The following is a 27,984-nucleotide window of genomic DNA, read 5'->3' on the forward strand; positions in this document are numbered from 1 at the left end:
ACTCAAGGCGGCGGGCTGAGGCCGGCGGCGGCGGCGGGCGGAGAGAGAGGCAGCTACGCCACAGCCCAGCGGCGGCCATTCGTGGAAAAATAGGCCGTCCCGCTCCTCCCAGCTCCGGCTGCGACCGGCCTTCTCCCCGCTACCCCCACCCCACCCTCCGCCTCCTCCTCCTCCTTCTCCTCCCCCCTAGAGCGGCGCCTCAGCGGGGCATTAATGCGGGATGAGCGGTATGTAACCCCCTCCCTCTCTCCCTCCTGTGCACACCCCTCCCTCCCTCTGCTCCTCCCTCCACCCTTCATCCCCCCTCTATCCCGCCCTCCCGGGTTCCCCCTTTTCTTCCCTCTGTTCTCCCCCTTCTTACCCCGCTCTTCTCTCGCTGCCCCTCCGCCCATCCGTGCTGCTTCCTCTTATGCCCCCTTTCTTCTCCTCCTCTCCTGCCTGCCCCTCCGGCTTGCCTCCTCCGTACCTCCCTCCTCCATTCCCCCTTTCTTCGCTAACCCTCCCTCCTGTGCACATCCTTCCCTCCTTCATTCCTCTTTTCCTCCCTCTTTCCCTCCCATGCACAACCCTCCTCCTGCCCCCTAAAGCATCGGCGGCCACTCAGTGGCCGTCGATGCTTTAGGGGGCAGGAGGAGGAGGAGGGTTGTGGGTGGTTTTTTCCTGCTGTCTCTGGGAGAGGAAACCAAACCTCCCCTTTCTGGGTGTTAACTCTCCAGCCCCCATGGGTTGGGTTTCAAACCACGTTTCTTAGGACTCGTTCTTTTGTAATAACGATTTGTACTGTTGTTTTTATGAAGAGGCAAAAGCGACAAGCTGGGAACCGAAAAGGATATGCTCGCAGGTTTTGTTATTGTATAAATGAAGGTGAATAATTAACCTGTTACACTTGATATTTTTGCAGATCAAAAGAAGGAGGAAACTATGCCCACGGAGGGAGAGAAATCTCCCGAGGCAGAGAATAACAACAATAATAATAAAAAAGGGAAAACTGGAGGCTCACAGGTAAAGAACACACACCCGAATAGGGAAGTACCCAAACTATTGGCATTTAAAATTAAATGTTCAGCTAACAGCATTTCCTGCTCAGGGCATCTTTCTTTGGGTTGGATGAAACACAGTTGGTTGGGTGCAGTGATTTTACTGCCTGGACATGTTTGTTTGGTTGCATTTTGCAGTGATCAGCTGCTTTCCATTTAATAGAAACATTTTAATTTTTTTTTCTTTATTTTGAGGGGAAAAAAAGACTGAATTGATGATGCAGTTGAGGTCTTGGCTGTCACATAATCATTGATAATTAGAGACTTTTGAGAGCACTATGTTTAAAGATTATTTACAGCAATTCATAATTCCTTATTCAGAGCTGTATCATTGGTCTCTAAAGCACCTTTTTTTTTTTTTTTTCCTTTGGGCTTCCTGTGCAAACATTAATGCTGACTTCTGGTGCTTCATACTTGCACTCTTGTCCTGAATCCTTTCTGTTTTCTCTTTTTATGGATAGGATTCTCAGCCTTCACCTCTTGCTTTGCTAGCAGCCACTTGCAGCAAAATAGGAACTCCTGGTGAGAATCAAGGAACTGGACAGCAGCAGATTATTATAGACCCAAATCAAGGTTTGGTGCAGCTTCAGAATCAGCCACAGCAGTTGGAATTGGTAACAACTCAGCTTGCTGGAAATGCTTGGCAGCTCGTTGCCGCTGCTCCTTCTGCTTCAAAAGAAAATAATGTTGCTCAGCAAGGATCTTCTGTTGCCTCAAGCGCAGCAAGTCCCTCCAGCAGTAACAATGGAAGTACATCTCCTTCAAAAACCAAATCGGGCAATTCTTCTACTACGACCCCTGGACAATTCCAAGTCATTCAAGTACAGAATCCAAGTGGTAGTGTCCAGTACCAAGTGATTCCACAGGTTCAGACAACAGAGGGTCAAATCAATCCATCCAACGCTACTGGTCTACAAGACATACAGGGTCAAATTCAGCTTATTCCTGCAGGGAATAATCAAGCTATCCTCACAACTGCAAACAGGACAGCTTCAGGAAATGTTATTGCTCAAAACCTGGCAAATCAGACAGTTCCAGTCCAAATTAGGCCCGGTGTTTCCATACCACTGCAACTGCAAACTATTCCTGGTACTCAGGCACAAGTTGTAACAACGCTACCTATAAACATTGGTGGGGTAACCCTGGCTTTGCCTGTGATTAACAACGTTGCCACTGGAGGAAGTTCGGGGCAAGTTGGCCAGTCTACTGAGAGTGGAGTTTCCAATGGAAATCAGCTGGCGTCTACACCTGTCACTTCTGCCTCTGGTAGTACCATGCCAGAGTCTCCTTCCTCATCTTCCACTGCTACAACCACTGCCTCAACATCTCTGACTAGCAGTGACACACTGGTAAGCTCTGCAGAAACAGGCCAGTACACAAGCACAGCCGGCAGCAGTTCAGAGCAGGCGACTGAAGAACCTCAGACAACTGCTACAGACTCCGAAGCCCAGAGCTCCAGTCAGCTTCAGTCCAATGGACTACAGAATGTCCAGGATCAGTCAGGTTCCCTTCAACAGGTCCAGATCGTAGGTCAGCCTATTCTGCAGCAGATACAGATCCAGCAGCCTCAACAGCAGATTATTCAGGCCATTCCTCCACAGTCATTTCAGCTCCAGTCAGGGCAGACTATACAGACCATCCAGCAGCAGCCTTTGCAGAATGTTCAGCTACAGGCAGTGAGCCCAACTCAGGTGCTCATCAGGGCTCCAACTTTAACACCGTCAGGACAGATCAGCTGGCAAACTGTGCAGGTTCAGAATCTGCAAAGCCTTTCAAATCTGCAAGTTCAAAACGCTGGGTTACCCCAACAATTAACCATTACTCCTGTGTCTTCAAGTGGTGGCACAACCATTGCCCAGATTGCTCCGGTGGCTGTTGCTGGTACCCCCATCACTCTGAACGCTGCCCAGCTTGCTTCAGTACCTAATCTTCAAACAGTAAGTGTTGCCAACCTGAGTGCTGCGGGTGTTCAAGTTCAAGGAGTTCCTGTTACCATTACCAGCGTTGCGGGTGAGTGGTCTGACAAAGTTTTGGGGTTTTGCTTGTTTGTATGGTTGCTTTGTTTTGTTTGTGGTGGTTGTTTGTGTCTTTGGTTTGGGTTTTTTTTTTACTATTACAAGAATACCAGCTGATTTTAGATTAGCACTCTTCCTTCAGAGTTTTCTGTAATGAATGTTAAACCCTTGACTGCGAGGAAATATTTATCACTAAAATTCAGATTTTAAAAGAGCTGACATTTTTGCTAAACATTGAATTAATTTTACCAGTGGTGTCAGTTGAAATGGAACTGTTTGTATTTGATAAACTATACTTAAATATTTCTGTCCTATGTCTTACTAAAGAATTGTAGGCTCCAGAAGTGAACATGAGACTTTACTGTTAGAGCTTTGATATGTTTAAATCAGCACAAAAAAGCTTTTTCCAACCAGGCAATATTCCTAATCTTCTTTTGGGGATGTAGAATGAGAAGTGACAATATATGAGCTGGGATACCTTGTGTCCTGGCACGCATTCATATGGAACTACTCATTGCATTCTGCACCAGCTCATAAAGTTTTTCCCTTAAAAGTTTAAGTTCTGCAAACAGATTGAGTGGAATAAGGTGTGCTTGCACATAGTTTCTGTGGCTTACTTTAAAATAAAAAAGATAAAACCAACCGGTTTTTCAGTACTTGATGTTGAAGTTTCGATATTTACTATGAAATGCCTGTTTGGTTATACTGGTCTAATAGGTAGGAAAGGATCTATTAAAAGGTTCTAGGCTGGATAACTGAGCTTAGTTTTATGGTAAACTCTGTGCAAAGTCTCTGCAGTGTCCCACAAGGACACCTCTTTATGTAAAACTTGCTGACTTTTAATGTTTCAGATAAAACTTGATTTGGGCAGGAGTTATCTTTGTCAGCTTGATAACTCCTTACCTAAGCTTGGGTTTATGTCATAGAAGTAAAGGTTTTCTACTGTAGTAGTTACAATAAGCTCTTCTCAACAACAGCCTTACTATAGGCCCATTTTTTACTATAAAACTTAGGAAAAACCTGGCTTGTTTAAGGGGTGTCATACAAGCATTAATCTGGGTAATCAGAATTAAAATCTTGACCTTGTGTTTAGCTGTAATGGTTTAGGGAGAAATTTGGTTAGCTGTAGCTGAGCAGCTGCAGTCCTGTTTACCTTGCAACACTTTATTTCTTGATAGGAAGGTGCTGGTTGACAGTCTTCTTAGGCAGAAGCCTCTACTTTGGTAGGGGACTCCATAGGAACTTTGGGAACAGCCTAGATTTGGAGGTGCTGGAAAAACCTTTCTGCATGTAGGTTTTTTCTCTGGTTACTAATGGTGTACTACAGTTCAGTACACACTAGCAGGTATTAGAGCAAGAGATTCTGAATATCATCTTTGTTGGTTATACTGACCCTACCTGTGCTTGCATATGATGTCTTTTGGAAAATAATGGGATTGAGATTAGTAACTTGAGGATGAAAAATGGCAATGAATCAGAAGTATGGTCCTGGACAAGCCAAGCCTTAGTCATACAGTGTTTGTATGCTAACTAGACTACATTTTGTGACCACTGAATTCCTCTTCATAGTGCCCGCTCTCTCCTGCCCTGCTCCCAGTAGGCCTTATGGCTGTTTCCATAATTTCTTGGCAGCAGTGAATCATAGAAACATAGAATAGTTTGGATTAAAAGGGATCTTTAAAGGTCATGTAGTTCAACCCCTGTGCAATGATCAGAGACATCAACTAGATCAGGTTGCTCAGAGCCCCATTCAACCTGGCCTTAAATGTTTCCAGGGATGGGCATCCACCACCTCCCTGGGCAATATGTTCCAGTATTTTGCCACCCTCACTGTAAAAAACCCTCTTTCTTTTGTCTAATTTACACCTACCTTCTTTCATATTAGGGCCATTCCCCATTGTCCTGTCACTACCTGCCCTTTTAGAAAGTTCTTCTTCAAGTCTCTTGTAGCCCCTTTAGGTATTGGAAGGCGCTATAAGGTCTCCTCAGAGCTGCCTTCTCTTCAGACTGAACAACCCCATTTCTGTCAGCCTTACCCCATAGAAGAGGTGCTCCACCCCTATAAATATTCTGACATTTTTTCCTTTCCTTTGTCAATAAGGTACTGTTTCTCCCCCAGGACTTGATGTTATGGAGAAGGAACAAGCTTTTTGAATGCAAGAGATTAGTTGTAATGTCCTTCCCTCACTTATCTTTGCTTCTGTCCTATGAAACTTCCTATTCTACATCCTTGGAATGGAAGACATGATAGAATGGAAAGGAAAGTGAAAAATATTATGTGCAGTCCTTAATGCTGTATTAAGATTGCAAGGAAAGAATGGTTATGAAATAGAAAATTGCAAACATGCTAAGATCTAAATTTTGCTTGCCACCTAAATAGAATAAGCTGACTTGATTGGGGCTGTTAACTTCCTTGGTTTTGCTGGTTTTTATTTGATTTTTTTTTTTTGTGTTATTCCCAGGCATCATTACAGGAAACCTTTTGAAAAACAAACAGCTCAGCTACCTCAATATCTGCAGACTGGTATTTTTTTTCTGCAGTACCTGAGCTTGCCAGTGTGAAGTGTCTTGAAAATAAGCTGAACTTTCCACAAGTAGATCATTTGCCACAAATGAGCGGTAGAAGTAGGTGTTAGAAATGAGCTGTGTGGAGGATGTCCAGAAAATTTTAAAGAGAAGGCTGAGTGAAGAACTCATCCCATGCATTCATTCAGGTGCTCTAACTTTGTTAGGGAAAAGAAGTTACACTGTCCTTCAATCAAACCCCTTCAATCAAGCCAGTCGAGTTTCTAGGGAAAAAAACTTTTAAAATCACAATAAAAAATCACAATAAAAAGCTGGTTTTGTATTTGTGTCATATTTCTGTTCCATGAGCAGTGGTTTTCCTAGTTATTTCCACAGTGAGATATTTAAGCACTTTTTTCCTTTAGTTTTTCAGTAGTTAATGAAATAGTAAAGCAGGAAAATACTTAATTTAAAATTATAACATAATTGTTGATTTATAGAAAATTTTGAGAAATGGGGGGGGGGGGAAGTTGTGGTTTTTGTTGTTGTTGTTTTGTCAAATCAATTCTAAATTCCAAAAGAGAAAAATTTCACATTGGGAAGAAAAACCTTAAGATCTTCTGGTAAATACTGTATTTTGGTCTACCTTTCATAACCTTTGTAACTGAAAGTCCGCTGTAAATCTAGCAAGATGTATAAGTGTGTTTTGGGGGTTTCTTGTTGTATTTTTCAGTTAAAAGTTCAAAAACTGATCCTGGTAAGTACCCAGGGTACTTACATATAACCCATAGGGTTATATGTTGCATGTGGTCAAAAAAGCAGGGCAAAGCAGAGAAGTTCTCACAATCTTTCACTTTCCGGCCTGAGGGAAGACTTCAATGTTAGTGATGAAAATGATTTTTTTACTGTGAGGGCTACTGAGTACTGACACAGGTTGTTCAGAGAAGTTGCAGACTCTCCATCTTCAGAGATACTGAGAAACTGTCTGGGCATGGTCCTGGACAACTTTCTGTAGGTGGCCCTGCCTCAGCAGGGTGATGGAACCAGATGCTCTCCAGTGGTCCCTCAAAGTCAACACCAATCTGTGATTCCATAAAATTTTATTAAGGTGTACAAAGTCAGTCAGATGTATAATTAAATGTACAGAAGAAAGTTTTATTCTTGTCCAGTTAAGTTTCTGAGCATTAAAACCAGATCTTTAATCAGTTGTTTAGTTAAAAGGAAGACAATCAACAGGCTACATAAAAACCTCTGTGGTTGCTTGAACATTCAAGGATTTACTAATACCTGCCTTGCTATGAGATCAATACCTGTCTTAACCTTTTACCAAGCTCTGCACTAAGTATTTCTTCTCTGCTCTGTCAATTGTTGATTTGCACATGGTTCCCTGTGGAGGGGGATAGCCTGGAATCTTATAGGTGGCAACTTCTTGAATTTAGCCCCAGTGGTCTTGGGGAAAAGCAGATACTGCAGAATACCCTTGCCTTTTTTTCAAGGCTTCTGCTGTGAGAGTTGCAGATGCAAGTTCAAAGGATTCCTGTCCCCAGCTCCTTTTTAAAATAAGGTAGATTTGTCTAGGTGTGTTAATTGACAGTACAAGAGACTATGTGAAAGGAACTGATTTTAGTACTAGTTGATTCTAAGAAAAAGATACAGTTTGTAAAATTGTTTTGTTTTGTTTGCATGGTTCATTTTCCTGTTTCTTTTTTTTTTAATGGGTTTTTTGTGGAGTTTTCTGGTTGGTTTTTTTGGTGGTTTCTTTTTTTTTTTTTTTTTTTTGTCCCTGAGAAAAATTCCCTTTCTTATGAGGAAAAAAAAGTAATAGCTCAAACTTATATCTACCTTAATGATATGTCTTACAGTTCAAGCCTTTTTCTTGAAGATGAGTGGTGACATGGCCTGAATTATGGGAAATTTGGAGTTCATCCACCCAAAATAACCTGGAGCAATGACTTCTGTTCGGTGGAACAGTCTGTTGCCTGGCAATAGTAAAGTTGGAGAGTTTTAAATATTTTGTAGGGGTGTGTGATGGGCTCCAAAATAGTTCTTAATGACAATAAAATCCAATGCCATGTATTCTTATTGGGATACTTAAAAATATATAATGAGCCTTGCCATTCTGTTTCATACTCCATAGTGATGTGTGCTACTAAGGCATTTCCCTCTTCGGCCAGATACTTTCACATCACTGTGACTAGCAGTTATGCAATTTGTCAGTACCTTGAGGTCTCCTGATTTCTTGTGCATTTTCCCATTTGTCTTCATCCAGCTTAAGCCTATCTTCAAGGCTTTCTCCTCTCTTTCCCTCTTTATTAAGTCTTCGTGTGTGACAGTCACTAGTTTTAGGACTTGCAGTTCAAAGACTCAGTGTATTGTTTAGACATGACTGTCATTCTAAGTCAAAGCTTGATAAGGACTTTGAAGCATTCTACCCAATTCTTTAAACAGGCAAAAAATGAATTAGATTAACAGTATGTCACTCAGTGACTGGAAAAAGGGAAACATCACACTTTTTAAAAAGGTAATAAGTAGGCCCTGAGAACTACTAGCCAGTCTCATCTCTGTCCTCATCTCTGTCCATCCATGGTGTGATCATGGAACACCCCTTCTGCCAGCTACGTCCAGGCATATGGGTACAGAGGTGGATAGAGAGAGCCAACATGTTATCCCAAATGTACACCAAACATGGCTTCACAGAGGAAAAATCGTGCCCGACTAATCCAGTGCCCTTTTGTGCTGAAGTGACTGTATCAGTAGGTGAAGGAAAAGCTGCTGATAATGATCTACTTCATCTGCCATGTCTTTTTGTAAGGGTTTTTGACGTAGTCCCTCAGAGTAACCTTGGAAAAATGCAGATATTATGGATGATCTGGAAGTTGCTGGATGGCTGCATTGAGAGTTGCCATCAATGATTCAATCTCCAAACGTAGATCAGTAATCATTGATGTCCCTTAGGGGTCTGTACTAGGACCAGTGCTATCAGTGTCTTTACTAATGATATTGTGGGATTCTGTGCATCCTTGGTAAATTCTCAGATGGCACCAAAATGAGTGGTGCAGTTGATGTGTTTGAGGGAAAGAATGCCATGCAGAGGGGTCTTGTCAGGCTTGAGAAGTGGGCCAATATGAACATCATTGCACTTCAGCAAGGCCAGGTGAAAGTGGCCTGTGATGGTGGAGTAATCTCAGTATAGATTGTGTGATGAAGTAATGGATTGAGAGCAGCTCTGTAAAGACTTGGGGATATTAGTAGATGAAAAACGGGATATCTGTGGCAATGTACACTTGCAGCCCAGGAAGCCTACCGTATCCTGGGCTACATAAAAACAAACAAGGCCAGCAGTTCAAGGGATGTGATTCTCTCTCTCTTTGCCATTGTTGTGAGACCCCATCCATAGTAGTGTGCTGTGATTTCCACTAGAAGACAGACATGGATCTGTTACAGCTGGTCTAGAAGAGAGCCATGAAAATGATCAGAGAACTAAAACACTTCTTGTATGAAGATGGGCTGCGACAGTTGGGGTTGTTCAAACTGATAAAGAGAAGGCTCTGGGAGCCTTCCAGATATACAACAGGATCTTGTCAGAAAGACAGACTTTTTACCAACACCTGTCAGCAGTAACAGCATGAGGGGCGGCAGTTTTAAGCTGAAAAAGAGTAGGTTTAGATGGTACATAATGAAGAAATGCTTTACTCTGAGGGTGGTGAGATACTGGAATAGGTTTTCCAAAGAAGTTGTAGATGCCCCATCCCTGGAAATGTTCAAGGTGAGGTTGGGTAGGTCTTTGAGCAACACGATCTAGCTGAAGATGTTCCTGCCCATGGCAGGGGGATCAGAACTACATGATCTTTAAAGGTGCCTTGTGACCCAAAACATTCTATGGGTCTGTGAATATAAGAATCAAGTTTCTGACCCTGTCTCATGCTGACTGCAGGTAATGCATACAAAGAGCAGTGCTCAGATTCTCTTCCCTCATTCCTGCATATTCCTGAGCCAAAGTGGGATTTTTTAAAAACAAGTTTAATAGTTCCTGATTTTTTTTTCCTCTGAATTTTTCTTTTCTGAGTCTATGCATTCAATATTTGTCTGCAATATATGGTGTTTTAATTCTTGCATAAGACACGTTTTATTTAAAGTTCTTAAGTTCCTCTATTATGAAAACTTAAAATACCTGATTCATCTTCATGCCATTCACAGTCTTCTATTATTCCCTCTAATGTGTGCTAGATTTTGAGGGAGGGGAAGGTGTTTAGTCTGAAGTCCTAGAATATTATATTTACATTGTTGAATGAACGAAAATGCATTTTTGTGACAATATATCCTGTGGGGCTACTCTCATGTTAATGTGATAGTATGTCTAGAAACAGAACTCAGTGAATGGTATAGCTAAGCAAGAAGGGATTCCTGTAGGTGGTAAGAACTTGTTAAAGGTTTAAAATAGCCACATTACATACAAGAAAACTGGCAAATATAGATACCAAAGGTGGAAATCAAAGGAGCTGAAGGATAGGGGTTGCATGATTTTTTTTTTAATAACATGCAGTGTTTGCCTGTATGTTCATTGACAAGCAAGATGCAGCAAACATCTTGAAAGAAACAAGGTGCAAGCTGTGGCATCTGTAGTAAAAAGATAAGTGCAAAATATTGAGCTGCCTTAAAACAAACAAGCAAGCAAAAAAAGGAGTATGTCTTAGTTTTTTACTTCATAGTATGTGAAATGGCATTCTGAGAGTGTATGGGAGGAGTATAGAAATGTAGCATACTTTTTCCCAAGTCATGAAAGGTCACAACTGTTCTCAGGCTGCCTTGAGCTGAGAATTGTTGCAGAGCCACAGTGTTCTAAATATTATAGTGATGGCATCCTTTTGAAATATTCCAAAGTAATTACAGGAGAAGCATTTAGTCTTCTAATGACAAAATTGCTTTGGTTATGGGGTTTTCTTAAACTGAAATTCAATAGAGTGGCAGAAACAGTTTGACAACAAACAGCAGTTGAAAACAAACATTAGCCATAGTGATATTAGCACAGAAATGAAAGTGTCAATATAGTGGTTCTGAACTTGATGCCTAAGGAATGTGCAATCTGCCTGTTCAGATAAATTGCCAATGGAGAATAACCTGGTAAATATGCCTCAGTAAAACTAGCTTTTTCTGCCTGACCTGTGAGTAGCAAGGCATGACTTTATCATTAATTCTAAAATAAGGTGGGAAGGGGACGCATTTCAACTACCAACTTTTCTCATAATTGTGAGGTAAAATAGGTTTATAATGAGCTATTTTTATTGCTATAAACTTCAAGAACAAAATGTAAGCCCTGTCTTGAGAATGTTGGGTTTTACTATCTCCTCTCAATCCCTGTGAGAATCTGGAGCATGTAGAACAGGAAAAGAAGTGGCTAGCTTTCTTGTTCATAAAACGCCAGGCAAGTGAATTGAGTGATACAGCACATCTTCAACAGCTTGTTAGTAGTTTTATTTTGTTAAAGCATACTTAGGTCTGCACTAAGCCAACCTTCTTGTTCTTCCATTACCACCTGGTGCGAGGAAAAGACAAGAAGCATATTCAAAATTTCCTTTCAACAGCTCCCTCATTGTAACTTAAATTCTGGAGTTCTAAGTCTTGTATGATTTTGGAGCTGGTAGATGAAATAAATGATTTCTTACTGTTTTAATATATTAAAAAACATTTTAATAGTAGCGATGATTACTGAAAAAAACTAATTGTATATGGAATGGGATGTTGTGTTCTAAGAGGAATATTAATTTCAAGTAAAACAATGTTATTATTGGGGGTTGCCCTGTGGAGAGCAAGGAGTTGGACTTGATGATGCTTGTGAGCTCCTTCCAACTCAAGATGTTCTATGATTATTGAAAAACAACTGTCTTTTTTTTAGTGGTCAATGATTTTAATGGATAATTTAGTTAATAAAAGTAGCTTGATGTATATGCTACAGCATGGTAGCTTTGGAAGTAGTCAGGACTGCATAATGGAGTATAATTTTTTTAATTAATATTTTACTCTGGTTATGACACATACCAAAACAGCAGCTCTGGACATCTGTAGTCTCTTGAGAGAGGTAGCATCAGAGCACATGCTTAGTTTAATTTGGAGTATGGTTATACAGTTATATGGATTTCTGTATGCATTCCTTCCTAACAGTGGAGTTTCCTCTGGTGTTTAATGCTGCTGAGAGCTGATAACAGTCATGCACCTTGATCAGTTGGTATCAACCCTACATGCATATTTAATCTTCATAGATTGGCAGACTAGTATTATTTTGTTGTAAAGAGAGAATTATCAGTTAATATCTTCCTGCCGAAAAAACCCTTGGGATGCACATTAAGTACAAGCCTGAGTTTCCTTAATTATAGTTTCAAGTGATGATGTGACCGCTTTTCCCTTGAGAAGTATACTGAAGTTTAAGAAAAATGGGCCTTGATTTTCTTGTTTCTTTGATCATCTGGAAGTAACTAGCAAAAATATGAAGCTTTTCAGTTTGTTCTGATCCAAAAAACAAGACCAGGTAAATAGTTTTGTGGGGTTAACACTGTTACAGAAAATGTCAGAACTTTTATGGGTTTGGATCTTACAGATTTATGTGGCCCTTCTTTTGTAATTCTATAGTATGTGATTTTGTTGGTCCTTGCCTGATGAAAGATATAATAAAGTTTCAGTTTTTACATCTTTAATAAATGAGTTAGTTTTAATATTGGTCAGCCTATTCATCCATTAGCTGTTAATAAAATCAAAGCTTGTGGCTCATGTTTAGTCTTGCTGTATAAGATCTTTAAAAATGTTTTGTGAATCTTGTTTTTTTTTCCTGATAATATCCTTTAAATTCCTTTTAATATCTATGCTTTTTTTTTTTTTTTTTTTTTCATATTTACTTTTGTCTTGATCAACATAATATTTCATACAGCCAAAATACTTACTTCAAGGAAATTCATGAACCTTCTAGTCAAGTGTAAAATATGTAAAACAGCTAAAGCATAGTCAAAATCCCGTAATATCCACCCAGAAAAGCTCCCAGCCTACCTCCCAAAATCCAAATAGAGTACTGGAACTATATTTTTTTGTGTTAGCCTACTTCTGTCCTTTCAAGATTCAGTTATTACTCCTTCATGGCAATACTCATAAATTGAATGGAGCTGCAGAAAAGGCACTTTCTGAGTGTGTGTTTTTGTTGCCATATGTCAGAAGTGTGTAAGATATAATTTGATTTTTGTTTTGTTTTGTGATTTTTTTTTGTTTTTTTCTGTTTGTCATTTATTGAGCTCCACAGGCAGGCTGTGGAGACAGACAGTCTACAGGCTTCTTTCTAGTCTTACCCCTGTTTAAGAGTTAGGGGGAAGAGCTGAAGGAAAGAACTTGGCCACATTCTGTTGTGGCTATAAACTGTAGAATAATCCGAGAATTGGGGCAAAGGGGTGGGGGAGAGGTGGATGTTGCATAAAAGTAAATCTAAGAATCTCAATTTCTTACATCTGCTGCTAATTTCCATGCAGTGTGTCTGGTACTTTGCAGCACAGCTGGTGCTTGGGTTTTCCGCTGTTGCTCTAAGTTTCAGCATGCAGGAAAGTACTTGTGTTCATCTGCAAAAGGTGTTCTTGGACACTCACTCTAAATATACTTTTTGACTATTTATTCAATTATGATGAAAATCAAGGTTTTTTTGGAAGGGTCTCTTTTCATTAGTAAAACAAGTTACTTTTCTGATTCTAGCTCCTGCTTTAGAATACTTAATAAATTGACAATATTTTCTTTCATTTGAAGTCACAGTATCCAAAACAACCAGAGACATTGCCTTGCTTTAACTGAAACTACCAGTTGGTTGTTCAAGACTAAATTTTGTGAAATTGTAGCTCTTGTTCTAGGTTTGATTTTTATATTGGTTTTGTATGGGTCTTTCTGTATTTCTGGTAGCTCTTTCCTTTGTTTAATAAAGTAATAAAAAGTACACTTGCTTTTAGTTTAATGAAAGGTCTTACCAGCTGGGAAAACTTATTTTCTGGCTCAAAGTACTGAAGTGCCCTCAAGTTGTCCTAAAGCACTTGGATAAAGCCTTACATTTTTGAAAAATTATTAAAGTAACTTGGTGAAAATTTTTGGGGCGTTGCTTTGATTTTGTTTTAGTTACCAGTATGATTATTGCACTAAAGGAAAAAAAAAGAACACTTCATATTTTTAAAAATACTTAAACCCATCTAACTTTATTGCCTTAAACTTCACTCTAGAAGTGGTACTTTCAACAGAAGTTAAGCATAGTTGTTATACGGTTCAGTAATTTTTCAACACACTGAGACTTAAAAATGTCTTGAAAATGAGTATAACAAGTTCTTACAAATCTTGACAAAGTTAGCCATGGACAAAAGATAGAAACTTGCTGCAGTGCCCCTGTAGGAGGTAAAAAAGACTGATGTCTATTTGATGCTGCAGTTTTGCACAGGAAACTTTCTGCTTGTAGTAGCATCTGGATACAATGCTGTGATTTGTGATGACCCTTGGAGTAGCTGGGTGAATCCAGTTCCTCTCCTTACTCCAAACTGATCTTCTCTACAGAATGTGTGGGTCCCTTGTATCAGTGCTTGCAGCTTCTGTTCTGGGGAATTCTTTCATCATGTATTGTTTCTTCAAAAATCTTTATTAACAACTGCTTAGAAGAGGGAGCAGAATTATTAGCATACTGCATCATCTTCTGTGTAAATATTTAAATTCAGTGTTGTCTTTACATGTATGTCATTTTTAAATGTGATTTGTGCTTCTTTTTTCAGCATGCAACCTCCTTCATAGTAGTTTTTTTAAAAAAAAATATTGAGGCTCTCTAGCTATATTGACTCATACTTTTAAACAATATTTAAAACTTGGCTCTACCTTAATCAAAGCATTATATTCTATTATATCTATAGATATAATAATATTATTATAATATTCTATATATATAGACATGTTATTATAAGTATATTGTACTATAAATAAATATATAAAGTATATCGATATTATCTTAGTGTAAATTACGTATATGTCTTTGTGGAAAAAGAATATTAAAGGATGTTTTCAAGCTTACAGTACTTGGTGTATGCAGGGCAAGGGAAGAGGAGAAAATTTTTTCCCACTGCTTCCTATCAGTGAGTTGTTAATGGGTGAGTTGCTGCATCAGCTCTGATGCCTGTTGAGCTTTGGAACTCTGCAGGCTGTCTTGTAGTAATATGGATTGAATTATGGATTCTAACTGCAGCCTTTTCTTTGCTTTTTGGAATACACAGTTGAACAAATTTTCTTCTTTGCAGCATTAGCCACTGTAGCTCTAGGTACATTTTGCCAAGTGTTTCTCAGATTTTGCAGTAGGGTGCACCCTACTGAGATAACTGTCATTGATGCTCTCATCTTTTGGCTGCTAAATGTTGGTTGCACAATAGCAACAGGAAATATAAAATTTTTTTTCTGAGGAACTATGTACCAGAATGTAGAAGTATCCTTTTCTTAGTCTTAAATTTCTCTTCTTTCCAGGATCCAGTTTTCTAATGCTTTACTCTCATGATTTCTGTAGATCAATAAGTTAAGTCCTTTTCTTTCCCTTCTGCCCTACTTGCCTCAGAGAGTCATCTGAGTTTTGTGCCTGCTACTTCAGATGAACAAGAGTAGGAAAGCAGGTGTAGTGTGTGGTAAAAGGAAGATTGGTTTGCTTATAATGGATGACCAAGCCTAATAACCAGTAGTCAATCACTCTGTAGAAAAGTTCTTTCTTAGATGCCATGCATTAGCTTTCTTAAATTGTTCAAGTACTGTTATGGTTTTGCAAATTAATTTTTAACAGAAAATGTGATATGTCTGTGTATTATTTGGTTCCATGGTAATTGCTTAAAGTTGTTAAATTTTCTTGCATGAATGTGTTACAAACTCATGTATTGGAAAGTATATGTGAGTTTTACCTGCTAAGATGCAATTTTACTGCAAAATTAGAAAGCTGAGCAAGTGATGCTGAAGAATAAAGGATGTGGAATCATTTATCTTGATAATCCTGTATCTCATGTTAATAAATAATGCAGTTACTTAATGGCTTAAATGGGAAGGATTAGTGATTAAGATCATGCAGGTTCTTTTATTTGGAAGCTTAAAAAATTTCTATTCAGTCATAATTATATTTGTAATACTGCAATAAGTGAGACTTCTGTTGCACTGGATTTGTAACATACATACTATAACAAGTTTCCTTGCTGTATGCATTTTCTCCTATGGTGAAATAAATAGTTACTTTTCAATAGCAAGAGAGAACTTAGGCCTGAGAGTGAATGAAATGCAATTTAGTATCAATTTATTTTGTAACATTTGGTTGTAACTTACCTTTCTATCCTGATAGTATGTATAATAAAGCTCAGACATATGCAAGTTCAGCAATAATATTTAAATCAAGATACTTCACAATTTTGGGAATCATTCTTAAAGAAATAATGGGAACTTGAGAAAATTTTCTCTATTCCAAAAGCAGGTGTCAGTGACTGCTTTCACAGCTCATACAGAATAACATACATGACCTGAAGTGTGACTTTGATCCCTCACAGAGTGATTTGTTTAGGCCTCTTTCTGAAACATGTGCTGAAACATGAGAGCTGTAGTTACTGAAGGGTTTGATTATGAATGGTGAAGTGTAGTGATATCAGGTCTTGTGGAATATGTCATGAAGAAGCAATTTCAAGTGATCTCCTGATTGTAGCAGCATTTCTGGAAGGCTTTAAATAGCATTTAATGCCTCTAGTAAGACATTGAATGGAATATTTTTAATAAGCCTTTTTTCCTCCATCTAGGAAGTGTCAAGAGATCATTCTCTTCCTGTATGAATAACATTATCTCAACCACCTGTTTTAGAGTGAGCAGGTTTGTTTGTTGATTTGTTGGTTGGGTTTTTTTTTTTTTCAAATAAGAAGCCAGTTTAGACCTAGATCTCTTCAAATGAAAAATCCTCTCTGTTTTTAACTTCTAGAAGTTGATCTCATTTAATTTAGTAGGCTGCTGACAAACTCATATCAGTGTTAAGTTTTCTCAGTATCTTTTCTTTAGAAGAGGTGATTTAAGAAATAATTAAATTCTCTTATCTTCCCTTTATATTCCTTTTGTTTTTCTTCCTCTTTAATAAGTGCAAGTGATCAAGTGATGTACAAGTTAAGTCCCCTAGTGCTTCATAGAATTCTAGTATATAATTTTAAAAAACATCCCCATACAACTCAAGACTATAGCAGACTCACTTTGAGATTTTGGGCATGATCTGTTACTTGTTTTGTGAAAATTTTCTGATTTTTCTTCAGGAGAAAAGATATTTCAGCTGGTCTAAAATACACTCCTATTATTCTTAAAGAACAAAGACTTTTATGTTTAACAGCTTTAAAATGAGACTAGATACATTTGTACCTTGTGTATTACTGCTGTGCTAGCTTGTTGGGGTGCTCTCTCAGGAGTTCAAAACAAAAATTAAGTCCAGTAATTACATTACTGAACTTCCCAGTCTTTTTTCTCATAGCTGTGTAAAGCGCTGATGAAGAATATTTATCTTGTATGTGTGCTTTCTTCAGTTACTCTTTTACCTAAAACTAGATTTGCTTATTGAATGTTGTGGCTTGGTTCTTCAAATAAGGCAATTTGCATGATATTTTGAGAGCTTCAGAACCTTCTGTTCTGAATTTAATAAGTGGAATTCAAGGGAAGGGAGTTTAAAATAGTGACTCCATGAGATTAACTTAAAGAAGAAAAATCAATATGCATATTAGAAAATGTTATAACTAGGTAATGCTAGCTAAAGAGCAGTCATCTTATTACTGTTTAACTGAAGCCATATGGGGAGTGTAATTGCCTGAGCAACCTTACTTGGCATTATCCCCTTTGTATTTTTATTGTAATTTTTCTGGTTATTGTGAATAATTTCTACTCAAATGTTTCACTGTATTATGTTCAATAAATAGATTAAGGTTGTAGCTCAGTAGTGTGTATCCTGTATTCCAAGATATGGCCTGTCTTTACATGGGAGAAGGAAAGTTCAACAAGGTAAAGTGTGTGTCAGCAGTGGTACTTGATACTCTGAAGAAGTAGCAGAAGACCCTTGTGTAAGCTGGTCGTCTCAGTACTTGGACAGTGAAAGTTGGTGCATATGGAATCAGCAAAATATATTGGATTTTTAGAAATGCTTCTCTATAAATGTTGATTTGTCATATCCTAGAATTACATCTTGAATATTAACCAGTAATCATGGGATGAGAAAAGGAGTCATCCTCCTCTGGGTTCAAATGTCTCAATTCACATCTTACTTGAAAAGCCTTGGTTTGACAGCTGTCCTGGTTTAGGGTGAATTTAGAGTGGAAGCTTTTGAAGGGGTCTCTTTAGAAAGTAGATTCAAGCCGGTTCAGGAGGTAAGTTTTCTTTGAGAGAAGTGGAAAAGGGAAAAACTGTTTTATTTAATGAGCAAAATACTCACAAACATGAAAAAAAAGAATAATATTAAACAATAAAACCTCTCTGCTCTGAAGAGATGGTAGATTCAGAGTCTAAAGTTTTTTTTGTAGGCATGGCTTTTTTTGGGTTAGGAGCTGGCAAGGCAGTGTCCAGGGCGGGGCAGGATGTGGGCCTCTCTATGCTGGGGTTTGCTGGCATGGGTCCTTAATATTGGTCTTCTAGACCAGAGCAGCAGAGTTGAACAGTTCCTCTGAAGAAGCCACAGTCAAGAGAAAAACTTGTTGTCTCAGCTAATGAACTAGAAGCTAGTTTAAAAGTAAAGAAAGATTCTTGGTTTTCTCTTCCCAGCTACAACAGCTGTGAAGTCCAAGAGCACTCTGAGAGCCTTACCTTTCTCTTGCTGTCTGTGCTAGGCAGCACAGTCTGTGAGAAAAGGAACTTCATGGGAGTAAAAATGAAGTGTCTGCCAATAAATGGTGTGCATCTTCTCCCTCTCTCCTTCATTCTCTCTGGCCCTAGTTTAGCTACAGGGCCCTTTCTGAGCAAACTGCAGACAATGGGGGTACCAGGATACTGCATCACAAAGTCACCTCAGGACAGCAGCCCAGGGAAAAGTTGCATCGGAACTTTAATATCAATTCAAGAAAATCAGAGAGAAAGAGATAATTATCCTCTTCAACTGAGTTCTGACCACAGACTGATTAGGTCTCAGGACTTCTTTGCTCCAATAGGACTTTGTGGCATAAATGGAGTCATCCTTCTAACAGACTGTAATAAAGAAGTATAATTCCTAACAATGTATCAAAAATGTGATTGATAATGAAAATAGAATAGGAGGCTGCAATAGGTCACAATATCTGTTATACCTTTAACTTTTGTAGTGACCATTCACAAATGCTTCATTTATGATGCTGTTTGTGAATTAAAGGAGATTGCACCTTGGGTATGTTTAACAGATGGTGAGTGGATTGTGCTCTGTGAAAGACTGACATGGAGCAAATTCTTCCTTTTCATTTACTTTTGGCTCACTAGAAAGTGCAACTGGTTTTTATCACAAGCAATCATGTTATCATATTAGAATAATCATTAGATATAAAAAAAAATTATTAGCCTTTTTTTGACTCTGGCTGTTTATAGCACTCAGTGTTCCAACAGCTTAACAGCCTGACAAGGAGTTGCTCCAGCACCAGCACTTTCTTTGGAAGCTCTAGTATCCTCTTCAGCCACTGTTAGACCAAAGTACTTGATACTACTATTTACATTTATATCATGATGATTTCTTACCCTATCATTTTCTCCCTCAAAGAGCATCATGAGTGCTTTTCTTTCCTATTAAAGTATGGGAAAGAAATATATTTCCAGTATATTGCTATTCTGAAAATAAAGACTTGGTTCTATCCTAAATATATGGGGACTCTGCACTCAGGGTTAAACCTGCAATTATTTTTTCTTTGTTGCTGATACCAGAGTCCTTTTAGATTTTTTGTTTGTTTGTTTTAACTATCTGTCCAATAGCAAGTGGGGTTAATATGCTATCTCTTATGGGCTTGTCCTTGTTCTTTTCAGAGAATTGAAACACTCAGTGTCTGGCACTATTTGTGGCCTTCTTAAGAAGACAAGGAATTCATGTTTATTCATATCTAGGCAGATCAGATGCAACTTCCACCCATAAACTAAGGGAAATAACTGGGAAGATTTGGTCAATGCTTCAGGTGAAAATAACCTGGTACTGACCTAGGCAGAAACCAGATTTATTCTTCTTTCTGTAGCCAGCAATGGCCTTTAGATGACAAATCAAGTAACTTTGGGAGGTTCTCTGCATATCATGTTCTTCTGTATATCATGTGCATGTATGTATGTGGTGGTGTTAGGTGGTGTGTGTTAGATTTTGTTTCTGGCTGGTAGCATGGTGTTACACAAGATAGTCTGTGCAAGCATCTGTTCCCCTCAGCAATCATGTGAACGAAGTAGTCATTGTCCCACGCAGGGTTATGTGTCAACTCACTCAGTAGCTGGGCACTTTAGGCTTCAGAGAGAGTGTTCTTCTTATCCCCTTTGGTGGTGTCTGTTATGGGTGCTACACAAGTCATTAAAACCCATTTAAATATCTCTGAATCATGTTATCCGTGAGGAATTTCTAAATTTTAAATGAATGCTTCAATACTGAGGACTTTCATGTCTTAAATGTTGTATTCTGCTCTAAAGAATTCTGATTGCCTGTTATACTCTCTAAATAAGGAGATAGTATTTCCTTTAATTTCAGAGTTGTATGAAGGCAGTGGATTTTTGAAAATGGCAGCATCTAATTATATTTTGTCCCATTTCTGTTACTAAGAGGACTGGCATATTGTCATATTGTGACTGGAAGTAATTTCTGTGTCAGATTTAGTTTATTATATGTATTTTCCAAGTCTGTATAGTACTAACTTTTAAAACAAACATAATATTACATTGTTGTTGTTCAAGAATCTACTCTTCTTACCTATATTGGAATAGTTTATTTTGCTTTAATATCAAGCCAGTAATCCAGATTTCCTTAAATCAAGAAAGCCAATGAGATAATGGATTTAGGCAATGAAGCTGAATTCTTCGTTCATCAAATCAGTCTTAATCCCATCCCTGGAGAGGCTGTTCTGGTGATTGACCACCCTCTCAGTGAAGCGCCTTTTCTTAATGTCCCACCTGAACGTTTCCTGGTTCAAATTCATGCCATTCCCTCATGTCCTATCACTAGGCACCAGAAAGAGGAGAGAGGAGGTCAGCATCTCTCCCTCCACTGCCTCGAGGAAGGTGTACACTTTGTGGAGGTCATCCTTCAGCCTTCTCTTCTCCCAGCTAAATAAACCAAGTGACCTCAGCTCCTCCTTGTACATCTTGCCCTTGAGACCTTTCATCATCTTGGTCCCCTCCTCTGGACACACTCTAACAGTTTGTGCTTCTTGCACTAAGGCACCCAAACCAGCACAGAGTGCTCGAGGTGAGGCTGCAGCAGTGCAGAGCAGAGCAGGACAGTCCCATCGCAGTCACTTCCCTCACTTGGCTCACTGCACTCTGCTGGGTGCACCCCAGGGTACAGATGGCCCTTTCGGCTGCCAGGGCACACTGTTGACTCATCTTCAGCTTGCCATCAACCCAAACACCAGATCTCTTTCCCCAGGGCTGGTCTTGCTCCTTTTCCTCCCATTTACACATCTAACCAGGGTTACTCAATCCTGAGTAATCCTGCAAAACAACAGCCTCAAAAAAGCTTTGGTATGTTAGCTTGTTCAAGTCTAGTTCTAAATTTCTTTTTCGTTCAAAAGTTCCTTTCCGGCTCAGTGTTAATTCAGGACAGATTGTAAGATAAGTGACAACCCTGTAAGTGCCATAAAACAACTTGTTAATTAGCTAATTGTAGTTTTCTGAATGCAGATATAGTTCAAAGGTTATTAGAGAGCTATTAATTGGCAATTGACTGAACTATATTTCTGTGTAAGATTTTGCCTATCTCAGCTTTTATGAAAAAGAATACATTTTTTAAACTAGTTAATTTTTCTTAGTATCAGCAATTTTCAGTCTTGTGCTGTTTTAATAACAAACTACATTAAACTAGCAGGTAGGTAATACTTCAGGAAAATGGCTGGATATTTTGTTTGTCTTCCCTTAACATTAAGTGGGTATTTTTACTCCTTATGTAAACATGTAAAGTTTATTTGTGCATTTCACTTATTGAAATGACTAATAAAAGGTACAAACAATTTTTATTTTACAGGTCAACAGCAAGGACAGGATGGAGTAAAAGTACAGCAAGCCACAATAGCTCCTGTAACGGTAGCAGTAGGTGGCATTGCTAATGCAGCAATTGGTGCTGTTAGTCCCGATCAGATAACACAAGTGCAGCTTCAACAAGCTCAACAAGCTTCTGACCAGGAAGTGCAACCTGGCAAGAGACTGAGAAGAGTTGCCTGCTCATGTCCTAATTGCAGAGAGGGAGAAGGAAGGTAAGTATAATTTTTATCAGTATATATTTAAGCATCTTATCACAGCTTGCCTCATTTGGGAGCAAGATTGTCCTGTCTTGCCTAGATTTTGAATGCTTTATATTAGAATGTACATTTGTGTGGGCTTTTTTAGACAGGGATTATAATTGTCTCTATTAACATGAAATATTTCTCCTAATAGCTGGTAATGTTTTAGAATATTACTACTTAGCTGTTTAAATACAATCTTTTTAGAGGCACCAATGAGCCAGGAAAAAAGAAACAGCATATCTGCCATATTGAAGGATGTGGAAAAGTTTATGGCAAGACATCTCATCTTCGTGCACATCTGCGCTGGCATACCGGTGAAAGACCATTTGTCTGCAACTGGATTTTTTGTGGCAAAAGATTCACAAGGAGTGATGAGTTACAAAGGCACAGAAGAACCCACACAGGTTGGTCATCCATCTCTGTAGCCATAGTACAGCAAGTCTGAATTGTAGTGTCCATAGTTAAACAATGGGATCAAGGTTGTCACTAAGTTAGCTGAAAATTACCCTTAAATTTGAATAAAGTAACTTTAAAAGAAGGAAGTGGTAGATTCCAATTTTCATTAATTTAAGCTGACTGTGAAATCATATAAATAAAAAGGGACCTATTCCAACTGTTCTTTTGTATGTAGGCTAGAAAGAGATGGCCATTTCATCATAGATAGCTGATGTACATTAGCTGGTGCCTGATCTAAATGTAACAAATTTAGGTCAGGCATGTAGGATTGGCCATGGACCAAGGTTATTGTTTCCTCACTTGGATTAGCTTAGTCCTTAAGAAATAGTCTCTACATTAGTCTTCTTGGGAAATATTCTAGAAGACTTTCAAGTGGGAACTGATAAAGCAGTCTCTTAACAGTTCAGAATGGAAGAGTTGGTCTCTTAAAAGCTGAAAAATTTTATCAGCCTTCATATTTATAGCCCCAGGAGAGTATCTTCTCCTCCCTGTCTCTTCTCCCCAACTTAGAACACCTGATGTCTAAGCACTAATTACATTTGAACAGTAACAGAATCTTTTGGTAAATTGAATTTGTCTCTCTTGGTGTAGATTTCATACATCTTCATGGAGCATTGGAATTCATGTTTCCTAATTTGTTTCCCATCACTGTCATCTCAATTTAAAAAGTGTTCTTAAAACATGCTACAAAGTTGTTCTTTGAGTGCTTTTACCTCCCTCACTCTGGTAGGTTTACGGAAGTTTATGAAAATTCTCTGGTGTCCTGAAATTCAAACTTCTTGTCAGATGATCACAACATAGCAAATACTTGGTGAGAACCTTTTAGTAGTAGAGAGTAGGTGGCCAGAAGCCTGTGACTGAACAGAGCACACCTGGAAATGAGACAGATGAAAAAGGTGTCCTTTTAAAGAGACTTTGAGCGTTGAATAGAAGACGGTGAGATTCAGATGATCAAGCAGTGTTCAGTGCTCTATTTCAGTAACATTTTGGTTTTCTTCTTCTTTTTAAAAAGGTGAAAAGAGATTTGAATGCCCAGAATGTTCTAAAAGATTTATGCGAAGTGACCATCTTTCAAAACATGTCAAAACTCATCAAAACAAGAAGGGTGGTGGAACAGCCCTTGCTATAGTTACCTCGGGAGAACTGGACTCTTCAGTTACTGAGGTTCTTGGTTCTCCAAGAATTGTCACAGTTGCTGCCATTTCTCAAGATTCAAACCCAGCAACCCCTAATGTTTCAACAAACATGGAAGAATTCTGAAAGGATCATTTATATGGACACCTAGTGCTGCACTTAAGTTTACATACCTTTCAGGATATGGAAGTGGGCTGGTAAAGTGGATTACAGAGCAGGAAATCTTTTTTTCAGTCATGACTTCTGTAAGTGTTCCAGTTTGGAGGGTCAGCATGGGAAGTGTACACCGGTGCAACAAGACAAAAATTTCAAAAATACAAACAGCGCAAATTGATGACTGGATAAGCAGATAGAGGAATAATATTTCCATACTGTACTTTTTTAGTTATATATCTGTATATTCTGTAACAATTTTAAGTGAACTTTACCCCCCTATTTTAGCACTGTATGTTAATGTGTTTATAAAATCTGATAGTATCAATGTAAAACTGGGTGGACCTTGACTAGGATTAATACCATTTGATGAAGGCACTTTGTTTTTAACATAAATTTGTAATATTTTAATGAGAGCATCCTTTTCCCATAAGGCACAGCAAAACAGAACGCAGGATGAACAACAGTGGACATATTTTGGGGTTTTGCTCACTCCATACAACACATCGGTTAATTTTGGCCATCTTTTCTCAAATTTTGGAATTACTCAAACAGCAGCTGGATGATGCATGCTGCAAAGTGGTTCTGAGGTGGACCTCAGATTAATTTTGACTACTACATTATAGTAGTGTGTATAAATGACAATCAGTGAGTTCAAATTCCTCTCTTCGTGTGGAGAGCTAGGCTGTGTAGGATTAGTGTAAACAGTAGGAAAAATAAAACCATAGAAAGATACTAACATATGATTTACAAAAGTAATGGTATCTTTATGTAGAATGAAAAAAAAAAATGTGTCAATTTTTGGTAATTAATTTCATTTTATATTTCCCTGCCCATGGTGAAGAGGTTGGAACTAGATGATCTTTAAGGTCCATTCCAACCCAAACCATTCTGTGGTTTTATGATTCTGTATTCTAAAGCATCTGTGGCCCATTTCTAACTCATAGATAACCTGAATTTTAAAAACTCAACCTTAGGTGTTTGATTGTTTTAAATTTGTTAGAATTCATGGAAATCAATCAGACAACTGAGTGTTGTCCAGTATGTTCTCTCTGTAAATACTAGTTTATAATGTTGTGGTTAACGTGCTGACTTCTTTGTGCTTTGACTTAATAGCCAAAGAAAAAAATTAATTATCACATTTTAATAAGGAAAGAAGTAAGTAAACATTTTCTCTTTCCCCTTAAATATTACCATCTCTTTTCTCTTCAAGGATAATGTGTAGGCTGGTGATAAATATCTGTTACCTATCAAGTCTTATGTTGACCCTCCAACCACAAAACAAACTGGGAAAAGAGAAATATTATCATCTTTCTGGGGCATGACTTTTGATTTCAAATGTTTGGTTACAATTTCAGATGTGACAGTGAATATAGAGGAAATGTAAAAAAAAAAAAGAAAAAAACCAACAAAAAATTGCTTTTTCTATGTAAAAATTAGTAGTAGGTACTAGGAGGAAAGATGGCCAAATATTTCATACTCAGGATTTTTAATTACTTCCCCTAGGCATAAATATAACCTTTTACATCTACAGTCACTTGTTAATAAATTCTCATGACCAGTTTTTAAGGATATTTATACACCAAAATATTTTAATGTAACTGAAGGAAGTACAGTGCAAGAAGAATAAGATGTTTTTCTTTCCCCTACAAATTATGAAAGGAGGAATGTGTGTGGTAGCTGTTAGTTTGCAAGATGCAGCAGGTACCCTGTGCATTCCCTAAAGAGCATATACTTCTCATCTGAAAAATTTATCAATCTTGTGGTGTTTTCTGTATTTTTGAAGCAAAAGAAGTACCATTGTTTACACTGTGTACACTTTAGGCCAGGCCTTTGTAGCAAAATATTAAGCTGAGGGTATTTTATACTTTCAGTTTACATAAAAAGCTTTGAGATTAAAGAAAAACAATTTTACACTGTGGTTATAAATTTCAAGTTTCTTAAAGCTTTTTTAGACTTGTAACAGAGTCTTTAAATTTTAGTTGGGTTTTGTACATTATTTTGTATATTTTATTTAAAGTACTCTTAACTGATGTATCTGGATTTAAAATGTCAGAATCAATTAGGTGTTACATTTAATACAGATGAATTAGGTAGTATTAACTGTTAATTTTATTATAAAGGAAATGAAACGTCAAAGATATATTTTATCATTATGCTTCACAATCAGTGCTCTACATTACTTTATGCAAAGAACTTTCCTAATGTTAATATCATATTTCCTAAAAGTTAACAGTTTTGTAAACTGAAGTTACAAGCATTCTGCACAACCATTTCATATGTAATTTTTTCATGCATACTTATGTATGCAGATAGGAAACTGAAGTAATTTTTAATCTGCAATGAATCCCTATTATAGATGTATCCAAATCTAAATCTGGTTGGCTTCATAGCATCTCAAGTACATTAACTTGTGTTAGCAGGTGCACATTTTACCGCTGGAATTAGAAATATTCTGCCAGTCTGTTCTGCATACCATTCTGAATCCACTTTTCTGTCTTAAAAGGATCGTAAATTTCAATGTCCTTTATTTGACTCAGTGGGATATAGCTGTTGTAAGTAATAGGGCACAGATGTGCAGTAGTATCTTGTTTAATGGCATTTCACTGTTCATTCCCTTTGCCACCATTAAAAATTTTGCTTTATTGTAATTATCAGTGCGAAGTGTATTTACCATGGTAGAACTCCAGTGTTAGAATAGTTTTTTTCTTACAATATACTTTCTTTGGTTAGGTTTGTGTATGTGTTGCCGATTACATTAGCAATTGGTGTTAAGTCATTATTTATCACATTCTTTCACGAGAGCAGTAATAAAAGTGTGTAATCTAGGAGAAAAAGTTAATTTGTCAAAGTTAAGTAAGCATGATGTTTAGGTCCTATTTTTCAATTTTATAACTGTTTTATTGCAACAATATTTGTATTTAAGTCTTCATTTTAATGCCTTGTGGTGTTTTTTTATGCATGTCACTGAATTGTCATCCCGCAAGAATTGATGTGCAGCATAGGGTATTAAATCTACATAATGATTTTGAAACAGAAAAATAGTTGATGGTAAAAATGTAAATGTTTTGCAAAAATTCCTTATTAAAAAAAAAGTTTTGTAGTAATATTTCACTTGTAAATTTTTCTAAAAAAAAAAGGAAAAGGAAAAAAATGAGAGTAATGTTTCCCCACATCTAGAATTTAGAAATTAAATCTGCCAGTAAAGCCTGTATGGCATTAATCTGACACTTTTACAATGCTGATTTGTATAATTTTTTGGTGGGTTTGGAACTAAAATCATGTACAAGTTGTTGCCTGCAATAACATTTTGCAAGTAACCTATTAAAATTCCCTTGAGTTTAAAAGGTTTCTTCATTTAATTGCTTACAATATAAAGCAGCAATAAATAATGTTTGTATGATAATCTGTTCATCAAGAAGAACACTAGAAAACAAATGCTTCTCAATGGAGAAAGGTTGGCAGCAGCTTCTGGATTTGTGTAATTAAGACCTGTACTTGCTGGTCAGCGTTTCCCAACTGGCAGACTCCCAGCAGGGAATTAAACCAGCAGATTCTAGCTCAGCATGAATTCTGTGGGGTTTGTTCAGCTCTTGCAAATGGAAGCTACTGTTGTTCCTGAACACACCAAAGGAATAACCAAAGGGAAAATTTTCCTAAGGTAAGGAATATGTGCACACACACACTCACACAGATAAAATACAAGTTTAGAAAATGAAAGAGAATTCAGTTTGATAAATAATCGAAGTGTCACTGTATTGCACACAGGGAATGAATAGAACAAATTGATGGAAACCTGAAAGCACTGACTTCAACTCATAGAAGAGATACTGAACTTTTCTCAGTGAAATGTTGACAGGCTCCTGCATTGTGTTATACTAAAATAACTTTCATGGTATGCCAAATTGCTAATGATAATGTTATAGTATTTTTTTAAATGCTAGAAGTTTTTATGGTAGACTTTACCATACTTTTGCTGCAAATAAGTAATGCTGTTTCACAAACAAAGAAATGCATAGAGAATCACGGCTTCATTTAGGTTGGAAAAGACTTTTAACATCATTGAGCTTAACTGAAAAGCTAACACTGCTTTAAATCCCACCACTAAAACATGTCCCTAACCACCACATATACACATAAGAAGGCCACTTCCTTCCATTTTCTAAAAGATGAATTTATACTTTGAGACTTTGAACCTTGTCCTGCAAAACAGAATCATCTTTCCTGAGATGTAAA

At 37.7% G+C, this 27,984-nt stretch overlaps 1 protein-coding gene across 1 annotated transcript; it reads left to right on the top strand.

Moving 5' to 3' along the window:
* On the top strand, window positions 1–27,095 carry SP4 (Sp4 transcription factor). Its single transcript, XM_032746712.3, has 6 exons — window positions 1–227; window positions 902–1,002; window positions 1,499–3,047; window positions 21,747–21,975; window positions 22,210–22,409; window positions 23,474–27,095. The coding sequence occupies exons 1-6, from the start codon at window positions 221–223 to the stop codon at window positions 23,719–23,721; spliced, it is 2,334 nt and encodes a 777-aa protein (XP_032602603.1). The 5' UTR covers window positions 1–220; the 3' UTR covers window positions 23,722–27,095.
* The last annotated feature ends 889 nt before the right edge of the window (window positions 27,096–27,984 follow it).

Source organism: Taeniopygia guttata, chromosome 2, assembly GCF_048771995.1.
Source record: "Taeniopygia guttata chromosome 2, bTaeGut7.mat, whole genome shotgun sequence".
Lineage (NCBI taxonomy): Eukaryota > Metazoa > Chordata > Aves > Passeriformes > Estrildidae > Taeniopygia > Taeniopygia guttata.

What these genes read in the sequence shown, in the direction of transcription:
- SP4 (XM_032746712.3), top strand. An exon ending in TACCATTACCAGCGTTGCGG is followed by an intron (nt 3,048 to 21,746) that starts GTGAGTGGTCTG and finishes TTTATTTTACAG; the next exon opens with GTCAACAGCAAGGACAGGAT. An exon ending in GCACAGAAGAACCCACACAG is followed by an intron (nt 22,410 to 23,473) that starts GTTGGTCATCCA and finishes CTTTTTAAAAAG; the next exon opens with GTGAAAAGAGATTTGAATGC.